This window comes from Ictidomys tridecemlineatus, chromosome 4, assembly GCF_052094955.1.
Source record: "Ictidomys tridecemlineatus isolate mIctTri1 chromosome 4, mIctTri1.hap1, whole genome shotgun sequence".
NCBI classification, from domain to species: domain Eukaryota; kingdom Metazoa; phylum Chordata; class Mammalia; order Rodentia; family Sciuridae; genus Ictidomys; species Ictidomys tridecemlineatus.
In genome coordinates, this window is record NC_135480.1 from 107,301,964 (window position 1) to 107,327,569 (window position 25,606).

The 25,606-nt window shown below is 35.9% G+C and overlaps 1 protein-coding gene and 1 pseudogene across 1 annotated transcript; both read right to left on the reverse strand.

Annotated features, from left to right (window-relative positions):
* Positions 1-1,265: 1,265 nt before the first annotated feature.
* LOC101972910 (mortality factor 4-like protein 1) lies at positions 1,266-9,139 on the reverse strand (annotated as a pseudogene).
* Positions 9,140-18,555: 9,416 nt separating this feature from the next.
* On the reverse strand, positions 18,556-25,606 carry LOC101973198 (olfactory receptor 8G50-like). The gene is made up of 3 exons (XM_078047233.1): positions 25,363-25,606; positions 24,149-24,935; positions 18,556-19,882 (listed from the first exon to the last, which is right to left on the reverse strand). The coding sequence occupies exon 3, from the start codon at positions 19,865-19,867 to the stop codon at positions 18,935-18,937; it is 933 nt and encodes a 310-aa protein (XP_077903359.1). The 5' UTR covers positions 19,868-19,882; positions 24,149-24,935; positions 25,363-25,606; the 3' UTR covers positions 18,556-18,934.

Consider the following 25,606-nt stretch of genomic DNA (forward strand, 5'->3'; position numbering starts at 1 on the left):
AGTTCTGGTATTGTGATGCCTCCTGCTTCACTTTTCTTGCTAAGGTCTGCTTTAGCTATTCTCGGTCTTTTATTTTTCCAAATAAATTTCATGATTGCTTTTTCTATTTCTTTGAAGAACATTATTGAAATTTTTAATAGGAGTTGCATTAAATCTGTATAACACTTTTGAGAGTATGGCCATTTTGACAATATTAATTCTGCCTATCTAGGAACATGGGAGATCTTTTCAACTAATGTCTTCTTTAATTTCTTTCTTTAATGTTCTGTGGTTTTCATTGTAGAGGTCTTTTACCTCTTTATTTAGATTGATTCCCACATACTTTCTTTTTTGAGGCTATTGTGAATGGTGTAGTTTTCCTAATTTCTCTTGCAAGTGGATTCATCATGGGTGTATCGGAATATGTTTGATTTGTGGGTGCTGATTTTATATCCAGTTTTCTCATGGAATTTTTTGGACCTTCTAAGTATAGAATCATGTCATCAGCAAATAGTGATAGTTTGTGTTCTTCATTACCTATTTATATGCCTTTAATTTCTTTCTTCTAATTGCTCTGGCTAGAGTTTCAAGAACATTGATGAATAAAAGTGATGTAAGAGGGTATCCTTGTCTTGTTCCAGTTTTTAGAGAAAATGCATAGATTTTTCACCATTTAAAATGATATTGTCCCTGGGTTTAGTATAGATAGTTTTTATGATGTTGAGTTATGTTTCCACTATCCCTAGTTTTTCAAGTGTTTTGAACATGATATGGTGTTGTATTTTGTCAAATGCTTTTTCTACATCTTTTGAGATCATCATATGATTCTTGTTGTTAAGTCTATTGACATGATGTACTACGTTTGTTGATTTCCATATGCTGGACCAACCTGCATCTCTTGTATGAATGCCACTTGGTCATAGTGCCCTCTTTCTAATATGTTTTGTATGCAATTTGCCAATTTTTTTCCTTTTTTGAAAAAAAAAATTTACTGAAGATTTGAAAAACTATTCCTAAAAAATTTGACTTTTCCAGAAAACTGTAGCTACATAATGCATTGAGTCTATCATGTTAAAATGTGAATAAGACACAAATACAAAAACCATGAAACAAGCCATCATTTTTCAACAATTTGAGCAAAGATATAATGCCTAAGGCACAACATGGTTGACTTGAGAAGGATGGGCTCTTTACTTTAATCACCATTAAAAAACAAAAAGGAGCACAAATGGATGAGTGCGTTCAGTTATATACATTGAAACTTTGGCACCAGGAATCAGGGCATTTTGTCATATAGCATTAACACATATTATAAAAGTGTGTAGTGTCCAAGGAATAGAACCACCAGCATTCAAAATCAGCTTTGTCAACTAGGCAAACACTCTACAGCATGTATCTCTGTTGTCCATCATTAAATACACTAGTAGCAACTTTGAAATGAAATTAAAAGAAAGAAAGGAAAAAAAGGAGCCGTAACCCCTCTTATTTTCTCTGTTTAAATTCATTCAGAAAACAAACATCAATTCTGTTATACACTAACATCTTCAAAGTACAACATTTGTACAAGAGAAGGACTAAGAACAAAAATGTGTTTACAGAGATCTAAACACAAGTGAATGAAGAACCCCTCCTCACACTGCTTTCCGATGGTATTCAGGAGGGGTGACTTCATAATCGCTGGCACTAAACAAAGTTGCAGAATTCTTTGCCAGGTACTTGAGGAAATCTTGAAGCTAATTCAGTAATAAAACAAGGCTCTTCTCATCCAGAGGTGCATAAGCCAACATTGCTCCAATTTGTACAAATAATTTCAGTAGATGGGGAGCTCCATACACCTGGGACATGGGTGCATCAGGATGATCTGCAAAGATTTCAGCATACTGTGGTCTCTCAAATTTGTAGAGCAGTCGAGTGCCCAGCATTACATTGAAGTATTCTTTTATTCCTTCCACAACTTCATTAACAGCATAATACTCTTTATTATCTGTGTTTCCTCCCTCAAGATTTCTTGTAATTTGCATAATCCTCAAGAACAGAATCCACATTCTTCTTTGCAGGAAGATAAAAGAGCTATTTTTGTCTGGTAATTAAGTCCTAGTCATCAACAAGCCATGGTTCTAGCTCTTCAGGAATCTTTTTTTTTTTTAATATTTCTTAATCAATTCTTTTTTTTTTTATTGGCAAAGCTCTTGACATATCATACTTCGAACAATAGTTTCAAGTGAGTTATGAACTCCCATTTTTACCCCAAATACAGATTGCAGAATCACATAGGTTACACATTCACATTTTTACATAATGCCATACTAGTGACTGATGTATTCTGCTACCTTTCCTATCCTCTACTATCCCCCTCCCCCCATCTTCTCTTTCTATCCCATCTACTGTAATTCATTTCTCTCCTTATTTTTTCTTCCAATTCCCCTCACAACCTCTTTTATGTAGTTTTTTATAACAATGAGGGTCTCTTTCCATTTCCATGCAATTCCCCTTTTCTCTCTCTTTCCCTCCCATCTCGTGCCTCTGTTTAATGTCAATCTTTTCTTCCTGCTCTTCCTCCCTACTCTATTCTTAGTTGCTCTCATTATATCAAAGAAGACATTTGGTATTTGTTTTTTAGGGATTGGCTAGCTTCACTAAGCATAATCTGCTCTAATGCCATCCATTTCCCTGCAAATTCCATGATTTTGTCATTTTTTTAGTGCTGCATAATACTCCATAGTGTATAAATGCCACATTTTTTAATCCATTCATCCATTGAAGGGCATCTGGGTTGGTTCCACAGTCTAGCTGTTGTGAATTGTGCTGCTGTGAACATCGATGTGGCAGTATCCCTGTAGTACGCTCTTTTAAGGTCTTCAGGGAATAGACCAAGAAGGGCAATAACTGGGTCAAATGGTGGTTCCATTCCTAGCTTTCCCAGGAATCTCCATACTGCTTTCCAAATTGGCCGAGCCAATTTGCAGTCCCACCAGCAATGAATAAGAGTACCCTTTTCCCCACATCCTCTCCAGCACTTGTTATTGTTTGACTTCATAATGGCTGCCAATCTTACTGGAGTGAGATGGTATCTTAGGGTAGTTTTGATTTGCATTTCTCTGACTGCTAGAGATGGTGAGCATTTTTTCATGTATTTGTTGATTGATTGTATGTCCTCCTCTGAGAAGTGTCTGTTCAGGTCCTTGGCCCATTTGTTGATTGGGTTATTTGTTGTCTTATTGTCTAATTTTTTGAGTTCTTTGTAAACTCTGGATATTAAGGCTCTATCTGAAGTGTGAGGGGTAAAAATTTGTTCCCATGATGTAGGCTCCCGATTTACTTCTCTTATTGTTTCTCTTGCTGAGAAAAAACTTTTTAGTTTAAGTAAGTCCCATTTGTTGATTCTTGCTATTAACTCTTGTGCTATGGGTGTCCTGTTAAGGAATTTGGAGCCTGATCCTACAATATGTAGATCATAGCCAACTTTTTCTTCTATCATACGCAGAGTCTCTGATTTGATATCAACGTCCTTGATCCATTTTGAGCTAATTTTTGTGCATGGTGAGAGGAGGGGATTCAGTTTCATTTTGTTGCATATGGATTTCCAGTTTTCCCAACACCATTTGTTGAAAATGCTATCCTTCCTCCATTGCATGCTTTTAGCCCCTTTATCGAATATAAGATAGTTGTAACTTTGTGGATTAGTCTCTGTATCCTCTATTCTGTACCATTGGTCCACCCGCCTGTTTTGGTACCAGTACCATGCTGTTTTTGTTAATATTGCTCTGTAGTATAGTTTGAAATCTGGTATTGCTATACCACCTGATTCACACTTCCTGCTTAGAATTGCTTTTGCTATTCTGGGTCTTTTATTTTTCCATATGAATTTCATGATTGCTTTATCTATTTCTACAAGCAATGCCATTGGAATTTTGATTGGCATTGCATTAAACCTATAGAGGACTTTTGGTAATATCGCCATTTTGATGATGTTAGTTCTGCCTATCCATGAACAGGGTATATCTTTCCATCTTCTAAGATCTTCTTCTACTTCTCTTTTTAGGGATCTGTAGTTTTCATTGTATAAATCTTTCACTTCTTTTGTTAGGTTGATTCCCATGTATTTTATTTTTTTTTGAGGATATTGTGAATGGAGTGGTTTTCCTTATTACCATTTCAGAGGTTTTGTTGCTGATATACAGAAATGCCTTTGATTTGTGCGTGTTGATTTTATATCCTGCCACTTTGCTGAATTCATTTATTAGTTCTAGTAGTTTTTTTGTAGACCCTTTTGGGTCTTCTAGGTATAGAAACATGTCATCTGCAAATAGTGATAATTTAAGTTCTTCCTTTCCAATTTTTATGCCTTTAATTTCTTTCGTTTATCTAATTGCTCTGGCCAGTGTTTCGAGAACTATATTGAATAGAAGTGGTGATAGAGGGCATCCCTGTCTTGTTCCTGATTTTAAGGGGAATGCCTTCAATTTTTCTCCATTCAGAATGATGCTAGCCTGGGGCTTAGCGTAAATAGCTTTTACAATATCAAGGTAAGTTCCTGTTATCCCTAGTTTTTCTAATGTTTTGAACATAAAGGAATGCTCTACTTTGTCAAATGCTTTTTCTGCATCTATCGAAATGATCATATGGTTCTTATCTTTAAGTCTATTATATGGTGAATAACATTTATTGATTTCCGTATATTGAACCATCCCTGCATCCCAGGGATGAATCCTACTTGATCATGGTGCACAATTTTTTTGATGTGTCTTTGTATCCGATTCGCCAGAATTTTATTGAAGATTTTTGCATCTAGGTTCATCAGAGATATTGGTCTGTAGTTTTCTTTCTTTGATGTGTCTTTGTCTGGTTTCGGAATCAATGTGATGTTGGCCTCATAGAATGAATTTGGAAGGACTCCCTCTTATTCTATTTCCTGGAATAACTTGAAAAATATTGGTATTAATTCTTCTTTAAAGGTTTTGTAAAACTCCGCTGTATACCCATCCGGTCCTGGGCTTTTCTTGGTTGGTAGTCTTTTGATTACTTCTTCAATTTCATCCATTGATATTGGTCTGTCCAAATCGTGTGTGTCCTCCTGACTCAGTCTGGGCAAATCATATGTCTTAAGAAATTTATCGATGTCTTCACTATCTTCTATTTTATTGGAATATAGGTTTTCAAAATAATTTCTAATTGTCTTCTGTATTTCTGTGGCGTCTGTTGTGATATTGCCTTTTTCATCCCTTATGTTAGTAATTTGAGTTCTCTCTCTTCTTCTCTTCGTTAGCATGGCTAAAGGTTTGTCAATCTTGTTTATTTTTTCAAAGAACCAACTTTTAGTTTTGTTAATTTTTTCAATAGTTTCTTTTGTTTCAATTTCATTGATTTCCGCTCTGATTTTAATTATTTCTTGCTTTCTGCTGCATTTGCTATTGTTTTGCTCTTCCTTTTCTAGGGCTTTGAGATGAAGTGTGAGCTCATTTATTTGTTGGTTTTTCCTTTTTTTGAGGAATGACCTCCAGGCGATGAATTTCCCTTGTAAAACTGCTTTCATTGTGTCCCATAGATTCCGATAGGTTGTGTCTGCATTTTCATTTATCTCTAAGAATTTTTTGATTTCCTCCTTTATGTCTTCTGTAACCCTTTGATCATTCAGTAACATATTGTTCATTTTCCATGTCATATTGGATTTTCTCTTCTTTCTTTTATCATTAATTTCCAGTTTCAATCCATTATGATTAGATAAAATGCATGGTATAATCTCCACCCCTTTATATTTATTGAGGGTTGCCCTATGGCATAATATATGGTCTATTTTTGAGAAGGATCCTTGTGCTGCTGAGAAAAAAGTATATCCATTCGATGATGGTTGGTATATTCTATATATGTCAGTTAAGTCTAGGTTATTGATTGTGGTATTGAGGTCTATAGTTTCTTTATTCAACTTTTGCTTGGAGGATCTGTCCAATGGTGAAAGAGGTGTGTTGAAGTCACCCATAATTATTGTGTTGTGGTCTATTTGATTCTTGAACTTGAGGAGAATTTGTTTTATAAACTTCGAAGCACCATTATTTGGTGCATAAATATTGATAATTGTTATGTCTTGTTGTTTAATGGTTCCTTTTAACAGTATATAATGTCCTTCCTTATCCCTTTGGATTAACTTAGTCTTGAAGTCGATTTTATTCGATATGAGGATGGCCACCCCTGCTTGCTTGCGAGGAGCGTGTGCGTGGTATATTTTTTCCCAACCTTTCACCTTCAGCCTATGTATGTCTTTTCCAGTCAGGTGAGTCTCCTGGAGGCAGAATATTGTTGGATTTGTTTTTTTGATCCATGTTACCAGCCTATGTCGCTTTATTGGAGTGTTTAAACCATTAATGTTTAGAGTTACTATTGATATATGGTTTGTACTTCCAGCCATGTTTGATTATTTATCTCGTTTTTTTTTTTAATTGCGTTTGTTTCACCATGATTAGTTTTCCCCCCTCCATCTGTCTTTACTGAGGTACTTCCCACTGTTGGCTTTGGTTATTGTTTTCCGTTTCTTCCTCGTGAAGTGTTTTGCTCAAGATGCTTTGCTACGCTGGTTTTCTGGCTGCAAATTCTTTTAGTTTTTGTTTATCGTGAAAGATTTTTATTTTGTTGTCGTATCTGAAGCTTAATTTTGCTGGGTACAGAATTCTTGGTTGGCATCCATTGTCTTTCAGTGTTTGAAATACGTTGTTCCAGGATCTTCTCGCTTTCAGCGTCTGAGTTGAGAAGTCCGTTGTTAACCTTATTGGTTTACCCCTGAATGTAATCTTTCTCTTTTCTCTTGTAGCTTTTAACATTTTCTCTTTGTTCTGTATATTGGATATCTTCATAACAATGTGTCTTGGCATTGGTCTACTGTGATTTTGTATGTTCGGTGTCCTGTATGCATCTACAATTTGTATATCTGTTTCCTTTTTTATTTCTGGAAAGTTTTCTGTAATTATTTCATCTAGTAGATTACTCATTCCCCTGGTTTGAATCTCTATCCCTTCCTCTCTCCCAATGACTCTTAAATTTGGTTTTTTTATATTATCACATATCTCTTGTATGCTTCTCTCATGGTTTTTAACCAGCCTATCTGAGATGGCTAGACTCTTTTCCAGATGATATATTTTGTCTTCATTATCTGATGTTCTAGCTTCTACTTGCTCCACTCTATTAATGATACTCTCATTTGAGTTTTTAATTTGGTTTATAGTTTCCTTCATTTCCAAGATTATGGTTTGATTCTTTTTTATAGTCTCTATCTCCTGATAAAGATGCTTAACTTCTTCCTTTATCTGTTTGCGTAATACATTCTCAATGTGTTCTTTCGCTGCTTGAATTTGCTGTCTTGTATCCTCTTTAAGGTTCCGTTCCATCTGTCTCAGGTGTTCCATGAGTTCTTTATATGACCATTTTTCTGGTGATTCTATATCCTCCTGAATATTTAGGCTGCCCTGCATTGTTTGCACTCCTTTTCTTCCTTGCTTTTTCATGCTGTTCATATTGTTTCTTGTTCTGTTTGACTGCTGAGTTACTGTTTACTCCTATAAATATATTTGAAGCTTGGGAGGAAAGGTATTAGAAGGGATGGGTAGAAGTCACTAAAGAGAATAAGAGTAAGCAGGTAGAATTCAAGGAAGGGGAAATAAGAAAATTGAAAAGAAATGTAAAGACAGGAGAAAAGAAGGATAGAAAAAATAGAAGTTAAAAGGGATTTAAAGAAAAATAATAATAGTAGAAATGGAAAATGAAATTTAAAAAATAGAATAAAATAAAATAAGATGGATTAAAAAACATTTAAAAAGACAGCAAAAAAAAAATTTATAAATGCAGTCCTAGAATTCGATTAACTGCTCTTCCAGTGGGTGGAGCTATGCCCACTGGGCCAAGTTTCTCCTCTCAGTAGGCGGGAGTCAATCACTGTGCAGGGTTCTTCCTCCCAGATTGGGCGGGTCTCCATTCCTGCTGTTCGCTGTGTGGGCGGGGCCTTTTGCAGAGCTGGTCAGGGGTCGTTTGCAGCACTGGGTTGGCAGGTGGAGGGTGGTCGTCTGCAGCTCCAAACCGCCAGAGGAGGTTCACAGAGTCGGGCCGCGGGGCCGGGCAGGCAGCGCCTGCTCCCCCACTCACTACAAGGGTGTAGGCAGCGGCCACTTGGCGGTAGCCAGCGGCGGTTCACAGAGCTGGTCTGCGGGGGCCCAAGCAGCCAAGCAGGCAGCGCCGGCTCCCAAGTTCACTGCACCGTGTGAGCAGCGGCCGGCTGAGGTTCACCAAGCCAGCCTGGGGGAGGGGGGGGCAGGCAGGCAGCCAGCAACGGCTCCCAAGTTCGCTGCTACGTGTGGGCGGTTCACAAAGCCGGGCTGCGGGGGCCCAGGCAGGCAGCTCCTGCTCCTAAACTCGCTATAGCGTGTGGCCTGCGGCCGGCTGCGATTCACAGAGCCAGCTCGCGGGGACCCAGGTAGGCAGTGACCGTTCCCACGAACGCTGCAGCGTGTGGGCAGCGGTCGGCTTGGGTTCACAGAGCCCGCCCGCGGGGGTCCAGGCGGTCAGTGTCCACTCCTATGTTCACTGCAATGTGTAGGCAGTGGCCATTTGGCGGCCCCGGCGGGACTGTGCCCCTGCTCTGGGTTGCCGAGATTCAGTATTTTGTGACAATCTGACACCTCCTATTAAACTTACTAGTTCCAGGAAGGTCTCCTTTCAGAGGAATTTTGCTTGAAGTTTCCCAGCAGGACGCATGTGGGTGTATTAATGAGTCTCTCTGATCCCCTTACCACGGAGGCATTGTATGTGCTGCCTCTTCGCTAGCAGCCATGTTCTTCCTCCCCTCTTCAGGAATCTCTACTTTAACTACAACTCTGTTCATAAATGTTTCTTCATTTTCAACAGTAGTATCTACCTGGGCCCTTTTCTTCCAAGGAGGCTGAGGTGTCTCACTGGTATTGCCACCATCTCCACTTCCAGGTGTTTTCTGTTCTTTTTGGTTTTCACTTCAACATTTTTCTTCTTTCCTGGAGCAGCCCTATCATCTTCCCCTCTGTATACTGCTCCTGATTGGCTTTTTGGAGTTCTCACTGTTTCTGCATATCGGTGTCCACATACTTGAGCACTCTGCTCTCTGGAACCCATTCATCCCAATTTTTATTCCAACCACTGTAATGTATAAAGTTATTTCTCTTGTTTGTCCTTTATGGCAACCTTAACGCACTTTGCTTCATAAAGTAGAGGCCCATGAAAACATAGCATTCACTCAACCTCCTGGAATTTCGGCTTCGAGTCCTGCTTGAGCACAATTTATAAGTGATTCCCCGCCTCCTCCTTCTCCCACCACCCCCAACTACAGCCCCCTAATCTCTACCTCACCCAACTTTGTTTCAGATGTGCCCTCAGGCACAGCCAGCTCTTTTATTTTTTAATTTGTTTTAATTAGTTATGCATGGCAGTACAGTGCATTTATGCATTTTGATCTATCATACATAAATGGGATCTAATTTTTCATTTTTCTGAGTGTACTTGTTGCAGAATCATATTGCTCATGCAGTCACATATATACATACAGTAATAATATCTGTTTCATTCTACTATCTTTCCTATCCCCACATCCCATCCCCTCCCTTCAAATCATTTTCCTTTACCTAATCTAAGGTAATGCTACTCTTCCTTAGCTCCCCCCCCAACCACCTTATTATGAATTAGCATCTGTATATTAGAGAAAACATTCAGCCTCATTTTTGGGAGATTGGCTTATTTCACTTAGCATGATATTTTCCAACTCTAACCATTTACTGGCAAATGCTATAATTTCACTCTTCTTTTAAGCTAAGTAATATTCCACTGAGTATATATACCACATTTTCTTTATCCATTTATCTACTGAGGGACACCTAAGTTGGTTCCATAGTCTAGCTATTGTGAATTGAGCTGCTATAAATATTGATGTGGCTGTGTCACTACAGTATGCTGATTTTAAGTCCTTTGGGTATAAACCAAGGAGTGGGATAGCTGGATCAAAGGGTTATTTGGAAAAATAAGAGACCCAGTATAGCTAAAGCAATTCTTATCAAGAAAAGTGAAGCAGGAGGCATCACAATACCAGCCCTTAAACTATATTACAGAGCTATAGTAATAAAACTGGCATGGTACTGGCACTAAAATAGACATGTTGACCAATGGCAGAATAGAGGATATAGAGACAAACCCACATAAATATGGTTATGTCATACTAGACAAAGGTGCCAAAAATATTCACTGGAAAAAAGAGTCTATTTGATAAATGGTGCTGGCAAAACTGGAAATCCATATGTAGCAAAATGTAATTAAACCTCTATCTCTCACCCTGCACAAAATAATCATCTCAAAGTGGATCAAAGATTAGGCACTAGAACAGAGACCCTATGTCTAATAGAAGAAAAAATAGGCCCAAATCTTCGCTATGTCGGCCTAGGCTCAGTCTTCCTTAACAGACTCCTAAACCTCAAGTAGTAACATCAAGAATTAATAAATAGAATGAATTCAAATTAAAATGCTTTTTTTCTCAGCAAAGAAAATAATTAATAAAGTGAGGAAAAAGCCTACAGTTTCAGAGAAAATCTTTACCACATTCACTTCAGATAAAGCATTAATCACAGGATATATAAAGAACTCAAAAATCTTAACACACACACACACACACACACAAATAACCCAATCAATAAACGGGCTAAGGAACTGAATAGACACTTTACAGAAGAAGAAATACAGTTGATCAACAAATATATAAAAAAGTGTTCAACATCTCTAACAATTAGAGAAATACAAATCAAAACTACTCTATCATTTCATCTCACTCCTATCAGAGTGATAATCATGAAGAATACAGGCAACAACAAATGTTTGCAAGGATGTGGTGAAAAAGTTACACCCATACATTGCTGGTAGGACTGCAAATTGGTGCAACCACTATGGAAAGCAGTATGGAGATTTGCCAGAATTTTATTGAGAACTTTTGCTTCCATGTTTATCAAGGATATTGGTCTAAAATGTTCTTTCCTTGATGTGTCTTCGACTGGTTTTGGTATCAGAGTGATAGTAGCCTCATAGAATTAGTTTAGAAGGATTTTATTCTTTCTATTTCATGGATCAATTTAAGGAGTATTGGTGTTAATTCTTCTTTGAAGGTCTTGTAGAAGTTGGCTGAAAATGCCTCTGCTCCTGGGCTTTTCTTGATTGGTAGACTTTTAATGGCATTTGCTATTTCATTCCTTGAAGTTGATCTGTTTAAATGATTTATGACATCATCATTCAACTCAGGTAGGTCATATGTCTCTAGAAATTTGTTGATGTCTTTGAGATTATTTATTTTATTGGAGTATAAATTTTCAAGATAGTTTCAAATTATCTTCTGCATTTCAAATATTTTTATTATATTTCCTTTTTTAACACAAATTTTAGTAATTTGAGTTTTCTCTCTCCTTCTTTTCATTAGGTTCACTAAAGTTTTATCAATTTAATTTAGTTTTTCACAGAACTTGCTTTTTTTGTTTTGTTAATTTTTTCAATTATTTTTTTGTTTCAATTTCATTGAATTCAGCTTTGATTTTAATTATTTCCTGTCTTCGACTGCTTTTGGTGCTGATTTGTTCTTCTTTTTTCCAGGGGTTTGAGATGTAATGTTAGGTCTTTTATTTGTTGACTTTTACTTCTTTTAATGAATGAACTCAATGCAATAAGATTTCCTCCTAGTATTGCCTTCATCCTATCCCAGAGATTTTGATATGTTTTATTGATGTTCTCATCTACCTCTAATTTTTTAAAAATTTTCTCCCTGATTTTTTTTTTTTTTTTACTATCCATTCGTCACTCAATAGCATATTATTTAGTCTTCAGGTGTTGAAGTAGCATCTATTTCTTATTTTATCATTTATTTCTAATTTCATTCCATTAGCATCTTATAAAATGCATGCAGGTATTCCATGTTTGTTTGTTTGTTTTGTTTTGTTTTTTGTGCATTTACTAAGAGTTGCTTTGAGGCATAAGATAACGTTCTATTTTAGAGAAGGAGTTATGTGCTACCAAGAAGAAAATATATTTGCTCATTGATGAATGAAATATTCTATATATGTTGGTTAAGTCTAAATCATTGATTATATGATTTTGTTCTATAGTTTTTTTTTTTTTTTTTGGTTTTTGTTTGGAAGATCTCTGTCCAGAAGTGAGAGAGGTGTGTTCAAGTCACCCAGTATTATCATGTTGTGGTCTATTTGATTCTTGAAATTGAGAAGGGTTTTTTTGATGTGTGTAGATGCTCCATTGTTTAGGGAAAAAATATTAACAATTATTACATCTTGCTGATACATAATTCCCTTAAGTAGTATCAAATGTCCTTCTTTGCCCCCTGTTATTATCTTTGGCTTGAAGTCTACTTTATCTGAATTGAGGATGGAAATTCCTGCTTGTTTACACACATATGAGTCATATAAATATATACATATATATTTTGAATTCTTTAACCTCAGACTGTGGATGTCTTTGCCTGTGACACAAGTATTAAAGACAACGTATTGCTGGGTCTTCTTGTTTTTTAAAATTTTTCTTTATTTTTCTTTACTTTCTTTTTTTTAAGTTATAGATGAACAAAATACTTTTATTTTATTTATTTATTTTTATGTGGTGCTGAGGACCCAGTGCCTCACACATGCCTGTCAGGCACTCTTATCTCTGAGCCACAATCACACCCTGGGTCTTGTTTTTTTAATACTATCTGCCTGTCTGCCTTTTGATTGATGAGTTTAGGCCATTAACATTCAAAGTTATTATTGAGATACATTTGTAATCCTTATCATTTTAATTTATTTCTGCTTTTTAATTTGATGTAGTTTCTTCTTTTACTGACTATTCCTTGAGTGGTAGTTGCTTTCATTCCTAGTTTTCAAATTTTTTTTATACTCATGGAATATTTTATTAAGCATGTTTGGTAGTAAAGACTTTCTGGTTGTGAATTTTTAAATCTTTGTTTATCATCAAAGATTTTTATTTCATCTTCAAATCTGAAACTTAATTTTGCTGGATATAAAATTCTTGGCCTACATCCATTTTCTTTCAGAGATTGAAATATATTATTCCAGGACCTCCTAGTTTGAAGGTCTGGGTTGAGAAATTAGTTAAGATCTGTATGGTTTGACCCTATATGTAACTTGGTTTCTTTTTTGTTTTTTTCCCTCTCATGGCCCTTAAGATTTTATCCTAATTCTGTATCTCAGCCATTCTCATTATAACATGTATTGGTGCAGATTTTTTCTAATTTTCTACATTTGGGGGTCCCATAAGCCTCTTGTATTTGATTTTCCATTTCTTTCTTTAGGTTTGGGAAATTTTGTGATATTATATCATTGAAAATATTGTGCATTTCTTTGGTTTGTATCTCTGCTCCTTAATCTATTCCAATAACTCTTAAGTTTGGCCTTTTCATGTTATTCCATAATTCTCAGAAGTTCTGTTCATGGTTTCTTACCATCATCTCTACATGGTCAACTTATTTTCAAGATTATATATTTTGTCTTCATTACCTGAAGTTCTGTCTTCTAAGTGATCTAGTCTGTTGGTGATGCTTTCCATTGAATTTATAATTTGGCTTATTGACTCCTTCATTTTAAGAGTTTCTGTTTGGCTCTTTTTAATCTCTGTTGAATTTATCATTCACTTTCTATATTTTCTCTTGAGTTCACTCTTTATACCATCCTTTAGTTTCTAGATCAGTTTAACTAAGTACAATATGACCTCATTCTTGGACATTTCTTCTACTATGTTGTTAGTGGATTCTGTTATTGGAGCATCTTGGTTTGTTTGGGGTGTTATTTTCCCTTGTTTTTAAATGTTGCTTGTATGTTTTTCCATCTATCAGTATGGACCTGAGGCAGTACAGATTCTACTCTGTTGACTTAGATTGTCCCTAAAAGCATCCAGTACCTTGCCTTTAAGTGTGAGAACAATATGAACAGCATCCAGTGTAAACAATATATAGCCTTAATCATAATAATCATAATCATAATCACACAAAGGCATCTACTGCTTTCTCACAATAAACTAAAATGATGAATTCAACAACTATCTACAGGATAAACAGAAAATTTGCTAAAATGATTTAAAAATTTCAAATTGTGGATGAGAGAACAGATGTAGCATAATACACTATATTCACGAGGGAGGAAGAGAGAAGCTAGAAGCAAAAATTCATAGGAAGAGAGGAGAATAAACCAACAGATAATGGCTATTGGTTGGAGAAAATGTAAAAAGGAAATTCATGAAAACAGACAAGTGAGAGGAAGATACAAAGTAAAATAATATAAAATACAAAACTGAAAAACACCATTCATATATCACCATTATCCACACACTGATGCTTAAAATCCACCCTAATATGGTAGAGATGTTAGAGAATAAAATAATAAAATAAAATAAATGTCAATGGAAAATCAAACTGTCTTCACCAGCGTTCAAAAGTTTCTCAGCCCAAACTCTAAAATCTCATGGGACCACCAGGCCATTCAGACCCAATAACTATTCCAAGAGACTAACCCACATAATTATAATTATCTTATATTAGACAAAGACACCAAAAAACATACATTGGATAAAAATAGCCTCTTCAACCAATGGTGCTGGAAGAACTAGAAATCCATATGCAAAGAAATATTACACCCCTATCTTTCACTATGCACAAAATTTAACTCAAAGTGGATCAAGGACCTAGGAATTAAAGAGAGGCCCTGCATCTAATAGAAGAAAAAGTAGGCTCCAATCTCCATATTGGATTAGGCCTCTACTTCTTAATAACACTCCTATAGCACAAGAATTAAAATCAAGAATTAATAAATGATATGGATTCAAACTAAAGCTTCTTTTCAGCAAAAGAAACAATCAGTGAGGTGAATAGAGAGCCTACCGATTGGGAGCAAATTTTTTCCACTTGCACATCAGACAGAGCACTAATATCTAGGGTACATAAAGAACTCAAAAAGCTAAACACCAAAATAACAAATAGCCCAATTATTAAGTGGGTCAAGGAACTGAACAGACACTTCTTAGAAGGTATATACAATCAATCAGCAAATATATATAATTTTCAACATCTCTAGTTATTAGAGAAATGAAAATCAAAACTACTCTAAAATTTCATCTCACTTCAATCAGAATGGCAGCTATTAAGAATACAAACAGCAATAATTGTTGGCGAGAATGTGGGGAGAAACTGGTGGGACTGCAAACTGGTCCAGCCAATATGGAAAGCAGTATGGAGATTCCTTGGAAATCTGAGAATGGAACCACCATTTGGCCCAGCTATACCACTCCTTGGCCTATACCCAAAGGACTTAAAAACAACATACTACAGGGACACAGTCACACCAATGTTTATTGCAGCACAATTCACAATAGCTAAACTGTGAAATCAGCCTAAATGCCCATCAGTAGATGAATGGATAAAGAAAATGTGGTATTTATACACAATGGAATATTATTCAGAAATTAAAGAGAATAAAATCATGATATTTTCAGGTAAATGAATGGAGTTGGAGAATATAATGCTAAGTGAAGTTAGCCAATCCCCAAAAAACCAAATGCTGAATGTTCTCTCTGATATAAGGAGGCTGATTGATAGTGTGGTTGGGAGAGGAATAGTGTGAAGATTAGATAAACTCTAGATAGGGCAACAGGGAGGGAGGAGAAGGGAGAGTGTAAGGGGTATAAAAAAGATGATGGAATGAGATGGATATCATTTCCATAACTACATTTATGAAGACATGAATGGTGGAAATATACTTTGTATATAAGCAGAGATATGAAAAAAATGTGCTCTATATGTGTAATATGAATTGTAATGCATTCTGCTGTTATATACAACAAATTAGAATTTTTTAAAAAAATTAAAAAGGCAGTGGTAAGTAGCTATAAAATCTTTGATATTAAAATTGAAATCCAGTACTTGAACTTTAAGATTTGCAGAGCTGGCTTGTTAGGTGTTTAAAGCTAAAACTTGAAGACTAAAGCTAGGAAAATAAAAGGGCCAAGAAAGAAAATAGCCAATATTTGGCTCTTTCTCTCTGAGATTAGCTGAAATCCATGGAACAAGAGGATCTCTCTAAGGGCTGTGCAAGTCTGGGCCACGTGACTTCCCAAACAGGGGGATCAATGAGACATGGAGAACAAGAAGCCAACCAGTGCACATGCTGTAAAGATGAGCATTATTGGAGAAGAAAATGTTGTTGGTACTTCCAAGGGAAGACATATATCGTCAGGAAGACCATGACATATCCTGGCATATGACACTTGAGAAGCTAAGAGGCTGCTCCAAAGTTACCAAGATGACACTTTGATGAATGTCAACTGATTTTAATAGTATATAAGAACAAACTCAATTTGACCAACTTGGTCTTAAACATACAGGAGAATTATAACCCAAACACAGCAATATATGGACATTTTAAAAGGAAAGACATTAGTTCTTTTAATATAATTTGAGATGTAAGTTTGTGTCAGCCACACAAAAAGTAGGTAAAACTGGAGGGTACAAAGAAGGGTTCTTAGGCAGGAGTGCCTGATAACTATCAAAAGATTATCATAGTCAGAGGTTTTTTGTTGTTATTGTTGTTTTGTTTTTTTGTTGAGTCAATTTAAGACCTACAAATATTCATAATTTCCTCTATAGGCAGACTGAGTCTGTTTGCTAGAATGATTGTGTAAACTTAAGTGACAGAAATAAAGGTGTCCCTGCTTAACACAGAGGTAATGCCAATAGAAAGGTATTTTGCAGGGCTGGGGATGTGGCTCAAGCAGTAGCGCGCTTGCCTGGCATGCGTGTGGCCCGGGTTCGATCCTCAGCACCACATACCAACAAAGATGTTGTGTCTGCCAAGAACTAAAAAATAAATATTAAAAATTCTCTCTCTCCCCCTCTATCTCTCTCTTTTTTTAAAAAAAGGTATTTTGCAAAAATCACATGGCATTAATAGCTTAACTAAATCTTATGGGGACATCTGTGGCATTATAAAAACTAAATGTTGTGTATATGATTCTAAAAACTCTGCTAATGTTTCTAAATCCTTAATTGGCTTCCACTCACAAATCAGTGACATATGGATCCCATCTTTATGGGATCTATATGTTAATAATCCATAGAGCGTTAATGAGTTACCATCTTCATGATTTCCAGAGATGAGCCAGTAACACTCATTGCTTCATACTAATTGTTTCTAAAAAGTATGATTTGCTGTCTTATTGATTATTTTATTATCCAACTCCTTCAGTCACACATGCAATAGTTCCATGGACATTTGGACTATCCTGATGCTAAGAACCCTTAACTCTACATGCCACTCCTGATGGAGAATAAGAACTTTGGGTTTCCTTCCTTTAGATGTCAGGCCTTTTTAGCAGGAAGTCATCAAAATGAGTCAACATCCAAATACCCTAAAGAATTTAGGGGCCCAAAATCCTTAAGGGGGGATGGAAGGGGAGAGATAAGTGTGGATTGTGGGAACAAGTGGTTAAAGGAGCACAATGTACAGAATTCCTACATGTTTTATTTTACTGAAAAACAGCCCCACCTGGCCTGAGAGGACAGGATATGTCACACTCATCAACAAAATGAGGCAGGGGGTGAAGGTTTAGTAGTCAGTATAGATGAGGAATAAGGGGAGTTGAGAGACGGTGGTGACTCATTATCACTGGTCATCAAACAGAGAGGACAATGGGTTGCAAACAGCTAGCCTCTGGGATTACACTTCCCAGTTCTATGAGTTGCTAAAGATTAACCCTGTGCACTTGCTCCTTCCTGCTCTTAGGCTGAGATGCAGAGAAAAAAAATTAAAGGTGGGGCTGGGCGCAGTGGCACACACCTGTAATCCCAGCAGCTTGCCTGGCTTGCTCAGAAGGGTGAGGCAAGAGGATCATGAGTTCAAAGCCAGCCTCAGCAAAAGTTAGGTGGTAAGCAACACAGTGAGACTCTGACTCTAAATAAAATACAATCTAGAGCTGGGCATGTGGCTCAGTGGTTGAGTGCCCTGAGCTCAATCCCTGATACCACCCACCAAAAAAAGAGAAGGTCGGGGTTCTGATGTCTATTAAGGAGCAAGTCATGTCCACTACTATGGACACCCAGTTTTGGGACCCCTTCTGTTTGGAGAAGTCTATTGCTATCTCCTTTCTCAAATAAAATGTGCTTTCTACACTTGTCATGGAATTTATCAAGTGTTCAGTCTTCAAAACCAGTGAAACCTGTTTCTCATATCCAAGACTGGTGTCACTATTATTATTTCCTGAATAGACATAATCTCATTACTCTTTATGTTCCTCAGTAATCCTTAATATTGTTCTATACACTTAGTAAAAATTAGAGGTTATATTTTGTATATTCCAAATAGTTAAAGCTATTTTTTTTATTTTTTATTTATTTTTATGTGGTGCTGAGAATCAAACCAAGGGCTCCATAAGGGGAATACACACACTCTACCTCTGAGCCAAAACTCCGGTCCTAAAACCATTTATTTTAGATCACTATTTCAGAAATGCTTGCTGAGACACTTAGTTAAGAAGGCCAGGTACATAAAGTATTGATAATTACAAAGAATAATAATCATATAAATTTATTTCCTGATTTAATGTAAATGAATTTTGCCTGAAAATACTCATGTCTCAAGCATATAAAATATGAATACTATTTTACATTTTGAGAATTTTGAAGAACTTTTTCAAATATTGGGAGGTTCTACAGGTTACCCAGAGTAGATGGATTCTGGGGTTTCCCAGTGGGGTGCTGTCTTCAATATGTCTGATGCTGTGAATCCAATTCTGTCCTTGGCACCTTTCTTCTACATAATCAAGTGCAAGCAAACCATCTCATGCTTTCTGGACTTCCATCGTTACAGAACTGCTTCCTTACTAAATCTGCACAAATTATAAATTTTTGCTAAAGAATAATTATCTTTCAGAAACTTCTATTTCCAAGGAGTTTACTTAGGGCCACTTTGGCATCCTTATTCCTCAGGCTGTAGATCAGAGGGTTTAGCATGGGCACAATAATAGTGTAAAATACAGAAGACACTTTACCTTGGTCCACAGAGCTAACTGATGATGGCTGTAGGTACATGAATGCCAGAGAACCAAAGAAGAGACCAACAGCTGAGATGTGGGAGCTGCAGGTGCTGAAGGCTTTGGCTCTGCCTTCAGTGGAGCGAATGCGCAGGATGCTGGCTATGATGAAGATGTAGGAGCTAAGAATTGTCATGGTTGGTAAAAAGATGTTAAATGCACTTGATGACAGACCTACTACCTCATTTATAAATGTACTGGAGCAAGAGAGCTCTAGTAGAGGAAAAAAATCACAGAAGTAATGATTTATTATGTCATCCTTACAGAAAAGCACTCTTAGCATGCAGGTTGTGTGAACTATGGAACCAATCAAGCTCATGCAATATACCCCAAATACCAACCATAAACAGACTTGATTAGACATGGTAACATTGTACAGTAAGGGGTTACAGATGGCAACATAGCGATCATAGGCCATTACAGCCAATATGTGACACTCTGCAATTGCAAAACCAATGAAAAAGTAGAATTGAGTCATGCATTCAGGGTAGGAGATGATGTTTTTCTCCATCACAAAGTTGACCAGCATTTTGGGGACAATCACAGTGGATTGACAGAAATCAATGAAGGAGAGATTACTGAGGAGATAGTACATGGGGGTGTGCAGGTGAGAGCTCAGCCTAATCAGTGTGATCATGCCCAGGTTCCCCACCACTGTGAACACATAGATTCCTAGGAAGAGGAGGAAGAGGGGCATCTGGAGCTCTGGTTTGTCTGTTAATCCAGCCAGGATGAACTCAGTCACTATGGAATAATTTCCTTCTGCCATTTTCTTCTGAGAATTCTAAATAGGAAGAGAAAAAAATTAAATAGTTATTTATTTTCTGATCACACAATGATTTGTATAAGAGAGACTTTAATTGTCTTTTTAGCCAGATATTTTTTTTTCAGTCCTGAATTATGTCAGTAGTCAATGATGTTGGTATCACAGGAATATGTGACATGTCAATAAATATCATATATAACTATCCCTATGTGTGTTACGTGCCTTAAAATATGTTATTAGTAGGACCCAGTCTCTGAACACACAAGGAATTGTTTTGGTAAATTTGAGTTTTCTGAGTATTTTCCATTGTTTTTGTAATCCTCTCCAGTCCTCTGCAGAGCAAATTCTTAATTTTTTATGTGAAAAATAACAATAACATTTAAAGAAAAACACACTGAGATCATGTGTAATGCTGAAAAACTGAAAGGCTTTCTTCCTAATGAACAAGGCAAGATATCCACTCCCTGCACTTTTATTCAACAGCATAGTACAGGTCAGGCTAGGGCAATCATAAAAAATTTATAATAAATTAATATTGGAAAACAAGAAGTAACACTATCTTTCTTATAAATAGAATAATCTTATGTATAGAAAATTTCACAAGGAATCTACCAAAATAACTGCTGGAACTAAATAAAAGTGAAGGAAAGTAGTAGAATAGCCTATCAGCCAAATAACTCAGCACTGAGCAATCAAAAATCCTTTTGAAATAGCATGAACAATAAAATAAAATAAATAAGAATAAACAAAAAATTAAATGCAATACATTTCACTTAAAATAAAAAGATAATTTTGAATTAAAACAGATCTCCATAAATGGAAAGACATCCAATTTCTTTAATCAAGTGACTCCACCTGTGTAAACATTAGTACTACCCAGATGGATCTGGAATGCAGTGTTATTTCTTTCCAACTCCAAGCCCTGTTTTTTGTGGGCATTGATAGGCTGTTGTAGTCAGCTTTGTTACTATTGTGATTAAAAGACCTGAAAAGAACAATTTCAGAGAAGGTAAAGTATCTGGGGGCTTACAGCTTTAGAGGTCTCAGTCCATAGACAGCCACCTCCATTCCTCAGGGCTTGAGGTGAGGCTGAACATCATAATTCAAGAATGCAATGGAGAGAAGCAGCTCAAGACATGAAGATCCAGAAGCAGAGAGACTGCACTCACAAATACAAAATATATACACAAAGGCACACCCCCAAAACACACCTCTGCTAGACACGCCCTACCTGCATTCACTTGCCATTCAGGGGATTAATTCACTTAATGGGTTAAGGCTCCCATAACCCAATCATTTCACTTCCAAATGTTATTGCATTATCTCACACATGAGTTTTCAGGGACACCTGCTATCTAAACCATAATCCAGGCTGATAATAAAATCCTTACAAAAAGGCAAGGATTCAGAGTATCAAAAAAAATTTTGAAAGAGAAGAACAAAGTTGGAGGGCTCTCATTTTGCTATTTGAAACTTTATTACAAAGTTAGATGGTGTGATTTGTGTCTCAAGTATAGACATGCATATCCAAGGGATAAGAGTGACAATCCAGAAATTAAAACACATCTCTGGTCAATTGAGTTGCTATAGGTATTTCATGGCAATTAAGTGGGGAAAATATTCTTTTATATTCTTTTGAGCAAATGGTGCTAGAACAATAACTATGAGTAAAAGATATAATTTGGGCTGGGAAATGCAGCTCCTTTGTAAAACACAGGACCAGCACCATAAAGCCCTGGGTTCAGTCATCAGTATTTCAAAAAATAAATAAATAAAATAAAATTAATTTGGACTTATTTTTTTAAAATCACACTATACACAATAAATGAACTACAAAATGCTCCTAGAACTAAAAGGAATAACATAAGAATAATTTTTTAGAAAGACTGAACCCTTGTGATTTAAGTTTTAATAATGGTTTCTCAGAGAAAATACCAGAGACCACCATAAAAATTAGTAAGTTGGACACCATAGAAATGTAAAAAAAAAAAAAAAAGTCTTTCAAAGAACACTATCCACCTAGGTTATATTTCAGGTATATGTAATATGGCAAAATGTACCCTACTGTCATGTATAACTAAAAGGAGAAAATAAAGACATTATAGTTCAAAAACATATTTCTAAAAGCAAAACAAAGAAACCATTCATATAATAATATATTTAATTTTATAGATGAAAAAGAGAAATAAATTTGATCTTCATATAAATTTTCAGTTATATCCTCATTAAAAGTCACATTACTTTCCTTGAAAAAAAATATCCATAGTAATTCTATAATAACACACTATATTGGAAAGTAGTTTCAATTAATAGTAGTTTTGCTGGATACTAGTAATAGCAGGGAAGTACTTGTGGTCAGTATACATCTATGTATAATATTCCAAAGTGCAAACATGCATCCTACTGTCATGTGTAACTAATTAAAACAGATTTTAAAAATTTTAAAAAGAACTCTAACAATTTAACAATGAAAAGGACAAATGGCCCAGTTGGAAATATGTCAGAGGATTCCAGTAAACATTCTTCTCTTTGAAGTATACAAATGACCAATAAGCCCCTTAAAATATGTTAGTCATCATTCATAATTTATTAAGGATAATCAAATCATAACCATAGTGAGAAAACATTTCACATCCATCAGAAAGTCTATAACCAGCAGGACAGATAAATATAAGGGTTGACAAGAATGTGACAGCATTGGAACCCTCATCAATTGCTGGTGGGACTGTACAATATACAAAGTTTTAGGCAAACAGTTTATCAGTTCTTTAAATTATGAAGCATAGGATTACCACATAGCTCAGCAATTTCAGTGCTGGGTGCATATGAGAATTAAAAAAAACTTACACACAAAAATTTGCATGTGTATGACCAGAGTAATTGTACTTTAAAGAGCCAAAAGATTAGAAGCATCTACATGTCCATCCAGTGAAGAATGAACAAGCAGAATGTAGCATGCCCATATCATAAGAGTATTATTCTGCAATAAAAAGGAATGAAGTACTAAGATATGTCAAATCATGAATGAACCTGAAACATACTAAATGAAAGAAACCAGACACAATACATTGTATTATTCTATTTATAGGATGGGTCCACAACAGAGAAATACATACAGAAAGCAAGCTTAGAATCTGGTGGAGACTGTGGGAAGGGAGATATTAGGGTGGGACTGCTCATGGGTATAGGGCTTTATTTTGGGTGCTGATGAAAACATTGTACATTAGAACACAGTGATGGTTGTAGACTTCATAAACATGCTAAAAAATTGAAATGCATACATAAAAGATGAATTATACAATGTTACTTATATTTAAATAAATGTATTATTAAACTAAAACAAGAAAATAATAATAAAATCATATTCCCTGGTGCGTAGGCCTGTGATTCCAGCATCTTGGTGGCTAAGGCAGGAGATTGGCAAATTCAAAGTCAACCTCAGCAACTTAACAAGGTCTTAAGCAACTTAACAAGACCCTGTCTCTAAATAAAAAAAATTAAAATGGGCTGGGCATGTGACTCAATGGTTAAACACCCCAGGGTTCTGTCCCTGGTAACAAATTATCATCATCATCATCATCATCATCATCATCATAATCATCATCACCATTCTTGACACAAAACATTCCATCATAACATTCCGCAGAATGTCACCCTATAAGTCTCCTCATCTAATTTAGGCCTGGTATATTCTGTACTTGTGTAAAATCTATTTATTCTACTTTTATCCAAAAAAATAAAGTAAATTTTTTTCCACATATGAAAAAATATGCTGGTTCACCTGAAAACCTGCAACAATCTTTTGTTATCATGGGAAATTTTCTCTTCAATACATCATCAAGGAAAACATAGGCATTTTAAACTTCTATTAAAAAGTGATAGACATAATTCAGACACATACTCAATTTAAAATATTCCTTCTATGTCTTCATCAGAGAAAAATATCATCCAATAGTAAAATAAATAAAAATAATTAAAGAAGAATCACAGCACCTAGAAAGATTGTCAGAAAAACTCTAACAGATTTAAGTAGGGACCTAGCAATTTGCTTCTTGACACCTGCTTTCTTCAGACTCTCCACGGGCCACTTCTTGCAGAGGACAACTATCCCTAGTAATGGGCCAATTCTATACTTTTACTAGAAAAGCTGAAGTATGTCTGAAGTAGAATTGTTAACTAATGATCAAGCCCAAATGTTACTGATATTGTAAACCCAGACCTGGGAGCTTCCTACTTACCTCTTATAAAACCTGTTATTTATTTCAGCACATCTCTCTACTTTACCTCTATTCCTGAAGCTGAGCTTCCATAGTGTTATGGTTTGAATGTGTCCTCCAGAGTTCATACATTGCAAACTTAGTCCCCAGTGCAACAGAATTGAGAGCTAGGACCTTAAGAAGAGATTAAGTCATGAGGTGACTGGATTAGTGGTGTTCTGAGAATGGGCTAATAATCAGAGGTGTGGGTTCCTAATATAAGAATTAGTTTGTTCCCTTTCCTCTATTTCATGTGTGTTCTCTTTTGTCCTTGATCATTCTACCATAGGCTGCAGCAAGAAGGCCCTTGTCAGATGTACCCTTTGACCTTAAATTTCCCACCCCCTAGTATAGTAAGACAGATAAATTTCTGTTCATTATACATAATCCAGTGAGTGGTACTTTGCTACAGAAACACAAAACAAAGAAACATATTCTCCCATAGTTCCTACTCTTTACAATTTTCTAGCTGATGTCTTTTTCTGCGTTCTTGGCCTCTCACAGAGCTGTCCCAGGAAATACCAATCCCCATCACAGAATCTCCATTTTTTTCTTGCTCAGTCATTGCAACTCTGACAAAATGCTTGGGACTTTGACCCATTCCATGTGACCAGCTCCCTCTGAAGTCTGACTCTGACACATGTTCTTCATTCCTACTGCTTCCTGTTCTGATTTGCTAACAGTACCTCTGTGCTTCAATGTCTTAAAACTTCCTGGAGATTTTCTATCAATCTACCCTGCATGAGTAATCTTAGCCTCCATTTGTATGATGCATCTTCAAGATGAATGAATCAGAAGCCAAATATCAAAACAGTCTAAGGGGATAAAAAGTTTGATTAACATTTTCATTGAGATAAAATTGATATACAAAACTGTACATGTTTATTATATACAATTTGTTTAGTTTAGTCCTAGGCAAACACTAGTGACACCACTACCTCTATCAAGGTATTGACATACTTATCTCCTCCAAATATTTACTTGTTTCCCTTTGTTCTTTTTATTTGTTGTTATTGTTGTTTGTGGCAATATTGAATATGAGATCTCCTCTCAATTTTGAAGTACAATACCATATTGTTTACATCAGGCATCATACTGAACTGAACATTTTTAGGACTTGTACATCTAACATAACCTATGATTAGTAACTATTGAACAACTACTCCCTGTTTCTCCCACCTCCCAGTCCCTGCTTATCATTATTATATTCTCTGTTTCCATGAGTTTTACTGTTATAAATACCTTAAAGGAGATCATGGAGTGTTTGTTCTTTTGTGATTGGCTTATTTTATTTAGGGTAGTATCATCCATGTTCATCCAAGTTGTATAACATGGCAAGTTTCTAATGAGGGAAAATTGTTTTTAGTTCTTATAAAAGGAAACAGTGTGACTCAGAACTATCATAAGATTGATAAAGTATTCCAAAAATTTGCATTTTATTGGATTCTTACTGCATTATTAAACTAAAATAGTTGGATACTCCTGG